Genomic DNA, 13,597 nt, shown 5'->3' on the forward strand with positions numbered 1-13,597 from the left:
GTTCTGCATGCATGTTATCTACTATGTGAATCATTGAAACATGAGTGAACGTTAAAAGCAAGGAATACTTGGGCATAAGACTCTGATTAACTTTGCAATTGCTTACTTGTTTAGGTACTCCCAGATCACTTCTTCTCTTAGGAAATATGATTTGTTTGGTTAAAACAAGGTAAGAAGAGGGGTGAAGTTAGCAGTACATCCTAACAGATGGGTAGCTGATGATGGCAAGTACTACATGGCTTGAACACAGTTGGTTAAGGAGGTAAAGATATTAATAAAAATATGTGGGCAGGAGAGTACGATAATGCTCTTTAAATATGGAGGATGTTCATGAAGGATACAAAAGCTTAGTAATGATAGAAGTCCAAAAATGGGCAAGGATGATAAATTTCTGCTGTGCAGAAAAAGGCATAAATATTCAATAAATATTATGTTCTGTATTCAGAAGGAGGCTGGAATATGCTTTTACATTTCACCTCCTCCATCATTAGTGATGGAAAGAATGTATTATCACTGTACCAGCAACTATTAATGTTAAATGTTTTTAAATCTACTGCACTGACACCTACAGATACTAAAAAAAAAAGCTTAGAAGCTATATGAATTATTAATTTTGAGTTTTAACAAATCATGGAACAGTGGAGAAATTCTAGAAGGCTGGAGGAGAAAGGGAACTAATGTACCCAAATTTAGAAAGTATAATGTGAGCACCTGGAAAAGGCAGATAGTATGCCATCAGAGAAGATTCAAAGACTTGCATAATTAATGCTGATCAGAATGGGCAAATCGGCCCTTACCTTGTACTGCTGCATGGTGTTACTCCATGGGAAGGTGTTTGCATTTGCCTTTGCCCTTGCTGAATTTCACAGATTCCTGATAGCTCTTCCCTCTAACCTGTCTTGGTTCTCCGGATAAAGGCCCTGCTTGCCAGCTCCCAATTTCATACTGGATGCCCCCGTGCTAGGAGCCTATTGCATTATCCAGATTGTTATTAAAGATGTTTAACAGTGTTGGCCCCAGGATTGATCCAGAGGCATAACACTGGTAACTGGTTACCAGTTGAACTTTATATTCCTGTTCACTGCCATCCTTTAGCGTGACAGTCCAGCTGATTTTTCCATGTCCCTTAGCATCCACTTTCCAATACACATCTCGCCTGTTTGGCCACAAAGGTACTGTGGGAGACCATGTTGAAGACCTTCATAAAGTTGAGATGAACAACACTCTTAGCCCTCACTTTATCCACAGGACTAATCGGCTCATCACAAAAAGCAGTTGGGTTAGTTGAATGTGATTTACCCTTGGTAAATCTGTACTGGCTGTTCCTAGCCTCCTTCCCGTCCCTCCCTCATGTAATGGCTTCTAGGAGGCAATGGCTTCTAGGAGTAATGGCTTCTCGGAGGCTTTGCTCCATAAACTTTCTGCGGACTAAGATTAGGCTGACTGACTGTAGTTCCCAGATTGTTTTTCTCGCCTGTCTTGAAGATAGGTCTGCTGTGTGGTGTTTTCCAGTCTTTGGGAATCTCCTTTGATGCACTGACTTTGAAAAGATGATAGAGTGCATCTTTGTATTAACTCTGGCCAGCTCCCTCTGCACTCTTGGATTCATACTCCTGATCCTATAGATTTCTCTGTGTCCAGTTGTCTTAGGCATTCTCTTAATGAATCATATCTTCGTTTACTATTGGTAATGTTATGTTAATGCCTCAGCCTTTTCCACCTGGCCTCCTTCTCCATGATGTGTTAGGTCCACATTTTCCTTAGCCTTTATGTTGCCAGTATACTTGCAGAAATCTTGTCACCTGTCCTATCCTTTGCTAGTTGGAACTCCGGGTGAGTTTTGCCTTTTCCAACTCTCTCTGTGCATGTTTGAACAGTGTCTCAAATAGTTAAAACATAGTACTGAAATTTAGAGACACTGAATGTGACTACTGAAGTTTGAATTTGGCTATAATGTAGGAATGAGTGCCACTATTAAAAAAATAGCTGGTTATTTAACTACCCTTAGTGAGCAGAACCTCAGTGTTAGAATGTGAAGACTTAACATGACTCTAGCAGTAGAGGTGTTCCCACAGCATGGTTTTTATGGGAAATTAATGAAAAGGTACTGTATGTCAAACCAGAAAAGCCCAGTTGCTCTAAAAGCTTGGTCATGCTTAATTGTTTTTTCTCTTGAAGTACTAATTCAATTTGGCCATGCTTAGTTTGAGATTTAACTGAATGAGTTAGGAATACAAATATCTTTAGGAACAGAAGGCAAAGCTGGAGTCCCGTAGAGAACGAAGAATGTTCCCAGGGTTAGCATAGTCTGCACCCCACAGCTGGTACCTGGACAGTGGCCAGGAATAATTCTGACATGTTTATTTCACATTTTTTCCTCCATGAACGTGTTCTGAGGATACTTCATTAAGTATGTCCAGTAGTCTTTGAAGCTCTGTGCCTTCAACATTTTTCCAACAACAAACAGGGTGGTGGATGCAAAAATGAAAGTTATATTTACAAGGACTATTTGCATAATGAAAACGACACAAGATAAGTGAATGAAGGCAGTGAGCTAGGACAGGTTAGACTTTGATTTATTCTTTTGTGTGTGTTTATCTGTATGAAGCCTTTTGTAGTGAGAAGGTATGTTTCATCAGTAACATTGTGCTGAACAAACAGTAATAAATCCTGCAAATAGGATATCATTTAAGTAAATCATAGAACGTGGATATACACTTTGTCTTGCAAATATTGTCCTGTATACTGCATGGTAAATGGATTACCAGTTGGAACAGCAGCCACTATTTTATGTTGCTCCTGGATACTAATCAGTCAATGTCACTAAATCTAGATAAGTCTGTGGAATATTTTTGTCTGTCTGTGTTTTAGAATTGATATTAAGAAATGTGTTTATACCAGAATAAGGAGAAAATACACTGTTGACGTCAGTTTGGCCCAGCAGTTGCTTTGTGATGTGGGGCAGACCTCCAGGAGCTCGTAACCAGGGAAATGCGGCTTTCTGTGCAGGAGAATCCATTGAAGCAGTGACAGTGCTTTCCCAGAAAATGAGAGGGATATGACTGTTTAAACAAAGAATGTGGAAAAGCAATTGAACTCTGCTGAGGTCTGTATGAAATAGTTTGAGTGCAGCAGCAGCAGGGAGAGAGGATGCTGCATCCTCTACGTGTGCACAGCTGGACGGATGCTTCTCTTGCTGCAGTTTTCACAGGGTTTCTCCAGCAGTAGTCCACTTCTTCAGCTGTGGAAGTTGAACTGCTCTTAATTTTGCAAGATAGTTTTGACTACATTGCGTGTGTGCTGTGAATTCTTTTTATCTACAAGTATGAAATTTATGCAATATTCTTTAACACTTAAGGTGCTTACTGTCACAGAACTTACATAAAATGTGACCTTTTAATTTTTGCACTAAACCTAGAGCTGAATTTTATGAGGGTGTTTCAGTAAGAAATTTCTAATTTGTAAACTTAATATTTAGTGATTCTTCCAATGTAGAACAGTTTGCCGCATGCTTAGGAGGCAGTAAAGCTGGCATTCATGTAGGATTTAAGTTGCTTTCCTCAGTCGTTAGATTCTTATGTTTTTTTAAAGTGTGATCTCTTAAGTACATATTCCTTTCTGGTGAGTAGGATCATGTTTGGGAAACATAATTCACAGTTTTCTGACTGAAAGCTGTCTAGCTGACTTTTTAAGAAACTGTAATGGAAATTCTTTCAGATGCAACTGTAAGTACCATGGCAAAATTTAGTACTATGCTCGAGTTTGCAGCTGTAAAGTCAGAAACTGTTCCGTTAATTGAGTCAGGATTGTGAGGGCAGTTCACCTTGTAAAGTTTGGAGTGTTTTTTTTGCTTTTTGTCAGCTTTTGGTTACCTTTCTTCTAAGCAGAACATTGACAACATACCCAGACTTTATTAAAATAATTAAAACCCTGTACAAAATCCTTCCTGAAGAACACAGTAAGTTTTATTGTAACTTTTTCATACCCTGAGGGATTCAGCTTAGTGTCCGAATACCCAAAACCTCCTCAGTCAAAATGGAAGAAATTATTAGGAATTGATTGTTTCTTTTTTAGCCTTCAGATAATTTAAGGGCCAGCTATGATTCTATGAAGACTTTAGTGCCACGTTTCAAACTTAAGTCATTCAGATCCTTTCAGGATTGCAGTCCTGGCTGAGTATTTCCATAGTCTTAATTAATGATTAACAGAATCCTGAAACTTCATTTTCACCAGAAAATTGTTGTTGCGCTTCCAGTAGTAGTTTGTTTCTCAAATGTCAGTTGAAGAAGATGGAAAAAAGCAAGTAATACACAAGTCATGTTTTTTTGACTTTACTTTAGTCATCTTAACTGTTTTGGTTGCTACCTTTGTCATATATTAGCTTTATTCTACTCTTTGAAATAGCGTGTTTATCTGTAGTGTAAGAGCAAGTAAATAAAAGTATATATGTCAATTTATTAAAAAATATCTTTGTTCTCTGCCACTCACTCAAATTGTCTTTAATCCTTCAGTATAGCATGAAATATGGGAAGGTTTTTTCGGTATCTTTTTAACTACTTCTGAAGCGTGTTAAGAGCATTGCAGCAGGAATTGCTGAGACAGCCTGTCATATGTACATATACCCAATGTTACTGTGATTTTCAGGCTATCCTTTGTTATCAAATAGTAAATATAATGTGATTTCTAAAAGGCATTTGTTGAGGTTGGAGGTTTTCAAGACCCATCTGGACAAAGCTGTAAGCTTGGTGTTCCTGCTTTAAGCAGGGAAGCTGGATGAGATGACCTGACATGGTCCCTGTCAACCTCAATGTTTGTGAGTACCGGTGTACACAATTGCAGATTTGTCCAGAGCTACCCGAGTTTTATTGTAACTGCAATGAAATCGGTGTTTAGCATTTGTGATATTGTTTATCTGAAAAGAAAGCTAACGTACTGCAGCAGATACATGGTGAAAGATAAATTATGTATTCGGTCCTGATTAGACCAAAACAATCATTAATTATGAACAACAGCAAAATCAAAGTCTTACAATTTAATCAAGCGTTGCAAACTGAAAACTGTAATGGTGTATTGCAGTTCAACTATGTATGGCAGTATATATTGCTAACAGAATTGTAAGATATATAGATTCTGTCTTATGAAACTGCGTTATTGAGAATCCTGGCAAATCTTATCATTTGCGTCCAAACTGCTAAACTAGTGCTTAGTTGAGGACTAGGACAACAAGGTCAAGAGGGAATAGGGACAGAGGAGTAGAAGGAATTGCACAGTTCGAATTTTGAAGTAAATTCTAGAGTAGTCATTGCCAAGTAAGAGTACTAGATGTTTCTGTTGCTTGATTTTTGAAATGCTAAATTAATTACTATTTAAATTGTAAGAACTATTGACAGTGTAGACTTTATGTAGTATCTTATAAACATGAAATCTTATCCCAGGACTGTTGTTTCCAGCCACCCTGAGAATCAAGAACAAAGTGTAGCAATTTGTACTAATTTGTCATTTCACAGTTACTTTCACAACAGTAAGATCCAAAGCTATTGTAAAATCAGAAGCTTTGACCTTTTAATACAGAATAACAGCAAAGGTGTCTAATACATATGGGAATTTGTGCAGGACTCCAGTTCACAGTGTTCAAAGCAGTACTAAGGAAAGCATAAAATGATAACCTTTTTCAATTGAAAATTTGGAAAAAAGGTATTATTTTTTTGGCATTCTATGAATTGTCTAATATTAGGAATAATAGCAACTGTGCTGTTCCTTGGTCCTCCTCTTTAGTTTTTCAGAATGGGGTTGTTTTCTCAAATGGAAAATAGTTGTCATTATTTAGTCATAAAAACTGTTCAACTCTAGTTTATCTAATATATACACATTTCATAAAATGAAGAATCAATATTACTCCATCTTGAGACTTCTTATCTTCCAGGTGTCCTTGTGAGAAATTTAGCTTTCATAAATTTTTTCTTGGGTCCTTGAATTAACTCTCTTGGTGATAGTTGTAGTTGTAAAATAAGGTTTATTGGAACTATAGGTTGGGCTGTCTGCAAGAACAGAAAATGTGTGGAACATCCTCATTTCATGCAGTGTGTCTCCTAGTTTTTTCCATACAATTGTGAGGCCTGAGAAGCTGATTTCAAAAGATTTATATCCTCAAGGAAAGCAATCACTTTTCATTTTTTTTTTTTATTTTAAGCCAAATGTTGAAGTTGCCCTTTGTTGTTTCATAAATAAGCTTTTTTATCAGCAACTTATTATTGAAAGTAGCTTAGAACCTGTCATGTAGGCACAGTTCCACTCTGACAGATGGATGTAGTGTAGGCATGCCAGCCAACCACCCAATACATCACTTAAGAGACTATGAAGGGAAGAATTTTTGTTCAGGATTACCAATGTGGCATTCAGTGTCTGTAAAGTTTGAAGTTCAGGAAATGTGCTTGGTCTGGTCCATCTCATAAGATGACCAAAAATTTAAAAATAGTCTGGGGTTTAAGTTCTGCTGTGTTTGTTCTGGGAAAAGCGACCAATTGCAATGAGCTTCTGTTTCTTTTTTGGAGATCTGCTGAAGTCACCTAATGGTCTCAGCCAAAAGAATTCTGCCAGGGACACACATTTCTTCCTGATTAATTACCTGAGTATGGAAGCATAAGCAGTGTGTGATTTGTCTTGTAAGAAAGCTGTTGTTTGTGACTACATGCATGTCTCTTTGGATACTGAGTAGGAGGATGATCTACTGATGGAGGACAAAATCCTACTGTAAAAATATGATTTTTAAATAAAAAAATTCTAATAAGTCAGACTTCTGCAACTGAAGATTTGCATAGTGAAATGCAGAATATTTTTGCAGGCTTTCAGAAATGCAAATCATATATTGCCTTGTTATTGGGGCTTGGGGTTTTGGAAGGGTGTTTATTTTTTTAAACAAATTGGCTTAATGCCTTTTACTTGATTTTATAAAGTAGCCAAGCACTGCAGGCTTTTGGCAAATATACCTGCTCAAACAAATGCTTTTGTGTGGTGTTGTAGTCCATCCTTTGTCTGTCATTTTTACCCTCCTCAGTATTTTTGCATAGCTTCCATGTTTTCATCTTTTATTTCAAGTCTAACTTGGCCTTTAAGTGTGAGTAGATTTTGCTAACTTTCCAGGAACTTGATTTCAGTTGAAAAGTTTCTAAATATTGAGGAATCATGGCACAGTATGTGAAAGAACAGGTGTGAAAAGTCATGAATAAAATTGATTTTGAAATAAAAATGGGCCTTTCATGGGCTTCTGTTAGAAGCATGTCTTTTCTGTACTGTAGTAAGTATTTAATTTTTCTTTTTAGCTGGATGTTTTCCGTCTGAAATGAAATTACATGATATTTCAGTAACATTTCCTTACATGCCCAGTTTTAAATTAAAATTAATAATTAAGCTTAATATGAAATCATAAGATTTGATCTAATGCTTTCTTCCAGTACCTGAACTAATGTTCACTGCATTAGAAGGTGCAGTCATCATTGAGAAGCTTTGTTCTTTTAACAAAAGATACTAAAAATAAATTCAGTTAGGGTCACAGTGGTTTAGTTTAATACTGTTATGATAATAAGTACTATAATTACTTTTGGGTAGTTCTTCCTTCCCAGAGGATGAGATTTTTAGTTTTGATGCCTGTTTAAAGCACGAGAATGACAGTAAAATTAATGTCATAACCTTTACAGCCTATTTATCGTTTTCTGTGTAATATCCCAAAGGATTTTGCGTAGCATCTGAAGTAACTGTCTTAGTATGGACAAGCATTAAATTAGGTTAATTGGGTTCACCTGATATTCAGACTCAGACCGTCTATCACGATGCCAGTTTCATATAAAAGATCTGTGGTTATCTTTCTGTGAAAATTGCTTTTAAATTGTTACTTGTATATGCTTTGATGCCTTTGACTGTTAAAGACCAATGTAGAGTGTAGGTTTTTTCTAGTTTGTTTGATATTTTTGCTTCTTCTGATTGAAAAGTAATTTGTCCTTTCATTCTGTGATAGCATAAGGAGTAGTATAGGCATGATAGAGCTTATTTTGTGGCATGAATATAAATTTTACTTTTTAATTCTGTCCAACTTCACTTTACTTGAAATTCTTGTAATAGATTTCTTTTCATCTCTGATCAGTCAGCAGCAGATTTCAAGAGAACTACTTTGAGTTCTGGAGTAGTGTGACTGGGATGGTTTTATTTGTTGTCTTATGATGGAGTTGCAAACTGAGCAAAACAGATTTTAAGATTATATAAAATTTTAAAGTTTTCTCATTGGGATACACTCTCAGGTGGAGAATAAATGATGATAATGCCAGATGGAAATAATCGCTATCTGTTGTATCTGGAAAGAACCAGTATTGGACTCAAATATACCCAAGGAATACTGCCTCCTCAGTATTCACTGAATGGTTAGTGATGTCCAACATAAAATTTGTTCTGAGCCTAAGAATGCAAAGCAGGTACAAATTTTAGTTAATAATCTGATTTCTGGGATTGGCTTTTTTTTGAAGATGAGCATGTTTTTTATGGGAAGTATTCATGCCAAGCCAGTTTTGTAGTCAAATGTAAAAAAAAACCAAACCAATTCTGCTGTGAACAGGTATAGGTATCTGTAGAGTTGTTATATCTTTCAACTTCTGTACTGTCATTAATTCAAAATATCAGGACTTTTTGATAAGACTCCAATTTGATGCATGTCCTAATATATATAGATATTAAGTATCTGTTAAACATATTACAAGTTTGCTGAAAAAATGTTAGAAACTGTCAGTGAGAAAGGAACATGAACCATTATACGTATCGTAAGGTTGTGGTAGGCCAGGTTCCAAAACTAACACCAAACAGTGATCAAAAAGAGAGTATCACTGTTGATAGATGTGAAAATAGTATAAAATGCAGACAAGACAGCCACACAAAGTTATGTGGTCTGCTTTGTAAACTATAATTGTATTCAAAGAAAACATGCTTTAGTGCAGTCATACATATAACGATGTTTAGAAGAAAAATGGAGGAATGATAAGAAGCTTTCCGTGACTTAAAAAATCTTGAGCTGTTCAGTTTTCTAGAAAGAAAGACTGCTTGATTAAATATCTGCAAAAAAAAAGGGGGGGGGGGGGCAGTAAAATTTGCTTCAGTGTAACAACAACAACAAAAAAAATCTTCATGCATGACTAGAAAAGCTAATTTAATAAATGAGGATTTTGTTTTGTGGTTTGTTTTTTTTTTAATTTTTTAATTGAAAATAGTTGATAAGTGTTAGAATCATAGAATAGTTTGAGTTGGAAGGGACCTTAAGAACTCATCTAGTTCCAACCCCCCTGCCATGGGCAGGGACACATCCCACTAGATCAGGCTGTCCAAGGCACCATTCAACCTGGTCTTGGACATCTCCAGGGATGGGGCATCCGTAACTTCTCTGGGCAGCCTGTGCCAGAGCCTCACCACTCTCACAGTGAAGAAATTTTTACTTATGTCTAGTCTAAATTTGCCCCTGTCCAGTTTACACCCATAACCTGGAGGAGTTAGGGCTGAATTCAAATCAGAGATACTTGTACAAAACATCTGGATTTGTATGGTGCAGTTTTCTGCCCTAGTGTTAGGATTTGTCAATGCTTAGAAGAAAATGTGGAACTTACGTTCCTACATGGTTTCCTAAGAATTATTGATCTGTATCCTGAAGCCTTGTTCATTTGCTGTAATTCCAAGAGGAAATAGTAACTATAAGTGGGGCACTGTTTTAAATGATTTAATACTCCCTACAACTGGAAAAGACTGTGAAAACCTATAAGATTTGAGAACCTTCATTTGAACATCATTTCTTATATTGTTTTTTACAAGAACATGTGATGCTGTAACTACTTCGTGTGTTTTCAAGTGGTGGAAATCCTGAAGTGGAATTAAGTGAAGTGAAATCTTGAAGTGGAATTCCCAGGGGATGAGGGAAATGAGGTTGTTAAGCCTAGAGAAGAGAAGGCTGAGGGGAGACCTTGTTGCTCTCTACAACTACCTGAAAGGAGGTTGTAGGGAGGAGGGAGCTGGCCTCTCCTCCCAAGTGACGGGGAACAGGACAAGGGGGAATGGCCTCAAGCTCTGCCAGGGGAGGTTCAGGCTTGACATCAGAAAAAAAATTTTCGTGGAAAGTGTCGTTGGGCACTGGAACAGGCTGCCCAGGGAGGTGATTGAGTCACCTTCCCTGGAGGTGTCTGAAAGATGGGTGGTTGAGGTGCTGAGAGGCATAGTGTAGTGGCTGATGGGAATGGTTGGACTCAATGATCCTGTCGGTCTTTTCCAACCTAGTGATTCTGTGATTCTGTAAAACTAATAACCTTTTTTCTTCAAAAATATCTTGTTGACCAATATGGCCTTATAGAAGGGTGTTTTACACTGTGGGTGACAAGTTGAGAATCCACGCTGGTTCTGAAGCGTCTTTTGCTATTCCAAAATTTCATTGGTGTGGCCTATTCCATTCTTGTAGTTTAAGAGGGAATTGTTTAAATGTTACCACAGCGTGAAAGTACACGTAGATGAGCCAATGTGCTTGTACGCTGGGTCTGATAGACCGGAAGTTGATTGCTTAAGTACCAAGGACAGAGACTCTTTGAGGCAGCCTGGGATCTGCTGATACACGTCAGCAAACCTGTGCCAGGACGTACTGGTTGACATAGAAGAGCTTGTTATTATGTATGGCTCAGCACAGAAGATGGAAGTACCAAAATGCCTCACCTGTTTGCTGCATGAGGGGTCTCCTCACAGCAGCCATATTCCATTTTCTTTTATGCTTTGGTATTGAACTTTCTGGAAATGGAATCGATTTTGCCTCTTTTATACCTTACTGCTGCCAACAGAACCATTTCACTCCTGGAACCTCTCCATTGCTTTTTGAGAGTCAATTGCATGATAGTCAAGAAACATATTGAAACAAACTTGGTTTTGTGTTTGGTGATTGTGTCAGAATCTGACCTAATGCTTCTTTGTTTATTTTTGTGTTTTTCTGTTCTTCTTCATGTGCTCTGAAGGGGGCTCTTGAGTGCATGTCTGGAATATTCTTTATGTGAGATTTTACCAGCTGTTAAATTGTCCAGGAAAGTAAGCATATTCCACATCCGCACAGCTGACTCTGCCCATGGGAAATATTATAGATATGCACTAGTATGAAAGCCTAGGTCCAAATAAACTCCCAAGTAGTTGGACTTTCGTCAGCGTCAGTTAATGGTCTTGTCTGTTACCTTTCCAAAGCCTCCATCTGCATGAGCATAATAAGACTTTTATACTCTGTGTGTAGTGTTCAGCCGAACCAAACTGTTATGCAGACGTTCCAAAAGCTAGAGCATTTTATGATAAAGAGAATCTAAGTGGATAATATCACAACTTTATATTATCGTTATATTGTGTTATGTCTTATTACTTGCCTGTTGAATCACACATGACCAAAGCTTAGGCTCTGGAAAGAAATAGCCAATTCTTAAGTGGGTGGCCACTTAAGGCAATAAATACTATTTGATGTAAAACATTATTTCTTCAGAATGCATTGTCACATTGGAATTCTTTTCTGGTTTTAATGGGGATTTTGAATTACAAGAAGCCTAAGTTAGTTATACCCAGTGTTGAAATGTGGAGACTTCATTTTAAGGGAATGTGTGATCCAGAGAAACACTTGGTTTAGAACTCTGGTGCTGTTTTGCATGAGGTATGGGCGTTCTGAGATCAATTCTGACATATAATTTTGGAAAACTATTGCCAGTGTCCTACTTCTATTTATCAGAACTTCTAAAAGTATCTGTATTTCTTCTTTGCAGGAACGTTGTTGTAACTATTAAAGGGCATAATGCAGAATCCTTTAACTGTTTCTGCAGGTATAGTATACTTTCTATACTCTTTTTTTTTTTTTTTTTTGAGAAATCAGATGCTTGTGATTCAAAAATGTAGAAGAAATATCATAATCATTAATAAGTCACTGTATAACTTGTGTGTACTATTCTATTGTAATATGGTTTAAAAAAAGCGAAGCCATTATAGTGCAGCATTTATGACATTAAACAACTGCAATAGCAAAGAACTTTTTCTTCTTTAGGGCACTTCTAATTACTGTTACCACCTGTAGTTGAAACTTGAAATATATAAATCTGCTTCTTGTTTGATTCAACAGAATTGAATGTTCAAGATTTATTACATTTTTTTTTTAATCCTCATATATTTGAAAATCGTTGACATATTCAACACCCATATACTTTAGGGTCAAACCTATTTGTGAGTTACCCTACAAGACTGGCACAAACAATAAAATACATATTTTATAAATATAAACTTAAACTTCGAGATTTTAAGTGCCTTTTTTTTACCAAAATTCCTATCCTAAGAAATGCTTTTTTGTGTGTTTAACTATATTTAATTCTATATTTTGTCTCTTTAGAACTTGCTTTTGTTAGTTTAGTTTTCACTAGGATTATTGTCTTGAATTTTTCCCTCCATTATTAGCAAGGGTATTTGTGCTGCAACTATGTATTCCCAAGCCCTTAAATGTTGCAGACATAACTATAAATTCCCATTTGATCTGTGTCACGATGCTAATGTTTAAATGTAATTTTAAACTTGAATGTCATTTTTAATGATGCTTCTTAAACGTGAGTAAATGTTTGATGAATATGACATAAGCACTAATGGACATTTCAGGTTGTCAGTTAAGTTTCCATTGTTAGCACTTGTGTTAATTAAAAATAGCACTTTATATTACTTAACTTGAAGCCTTGAGCTTTTACTGTCATGTCAGTTTATGCTTTACCTGTTTTGTGAAGACTGAGTATTTTTTTTCTTACCGTAATATACTTGGGAAGCTGTTCCAGAAGGATGTCATGCAAATTGATCTTAGTTGATGAGTTCTCTGTCTAATGGGACTGTTCTTCCAAGGGAGACAATATTTACTGTTGTGTAAAGCTATCCACCTTGCAGTATGTTTTACATCTGTATACCTGTGACTGAAATACTGAATTCTAATACTTAAAAGCCATTATTTAATTTTTCCTTTAATAAACAGGAATTTGATCACTGTTCTGGACAAATTCAACATGTTATCTTTTCATGCTAAAGCCATTTCTGAGTAACAGGAGGACAATATAGTCTATGAAGCTGTTTGCAAACTTGAAACTGATAAATCATTTGTCTTGAGATATTTTTTAAGATTTTTTTTTTCTCCCCATAAACAAAAATCCATTCCAGTCAGTATCCTGTTATCACAATGCACCCAGTGTGAATTATAAGAGCCTTGTTGTAAGCTATGGCAGTGAGGGTGCACGTTAGAAATCATAACCAGATCCTGACCAGAAGATATATGTGTGAAATCATGATACTCTACAAATACACTACTCGGTGGGTTTTTTTGGTGTTCTTTTACTATCTCTTCTGTCCTAGTGTCAAGCATTGCTTTTGTTTCTTAAACGTATTATGGCACTTTGAAAATGTTGAGGCTGTTAGCAGTTTACAACAATTTATGTACAACTGTATCATTGGTACAAATAAAAGGTTTGAAAATAAATGATATTAGAAGTAGAACCTATCCATCAATTACATTGAATATAGCATTTTTGTTAGTCTATCTATA

General features: G+C 36.4%; 1 protein-coding gene across 1 annotated transcript in view; it reads left to right on the plus strand.

Moving 5' to 3' along the window:
* ZNF438 (zinc finger protein 438) overlaps nucleotides 1-13,597 on the plus strand; it is a 56,274-nt gene that overhangs the window by 24,980 nt on the left and 17,697 nt on the right. The window contains exon 5 of the mRNA XM_069859391.1: nucleotides 11,799-11,855. Coding sequence (XP_069715492.1) covers nucleotides 11,828-11,855 — 28 coding nt within the window. The 5' untranslated portion in view covers nucleotides 11,799-11,827. The remainder of the gene's footprint in view (nucleotides 1-11,798; nucleotides 11,856-13,597) is intronic.

This window comes from Phaenicophaeus curvirostris, chromosome 6, assembly GCF_032191515.1.
Source record: "Phaenicophaeus curvirostris isolate KB17595 chromosome 6, BPBGC_Pcur_1.0, whole genome shotgun sequence".
Taxonomy (NCBI): Eukaryota; Metazoa; Chordata; class Aves; order Cuculiformes; family Cuculidae; genus Phaenicophaeus; species Phaenicophaeus curvirostris.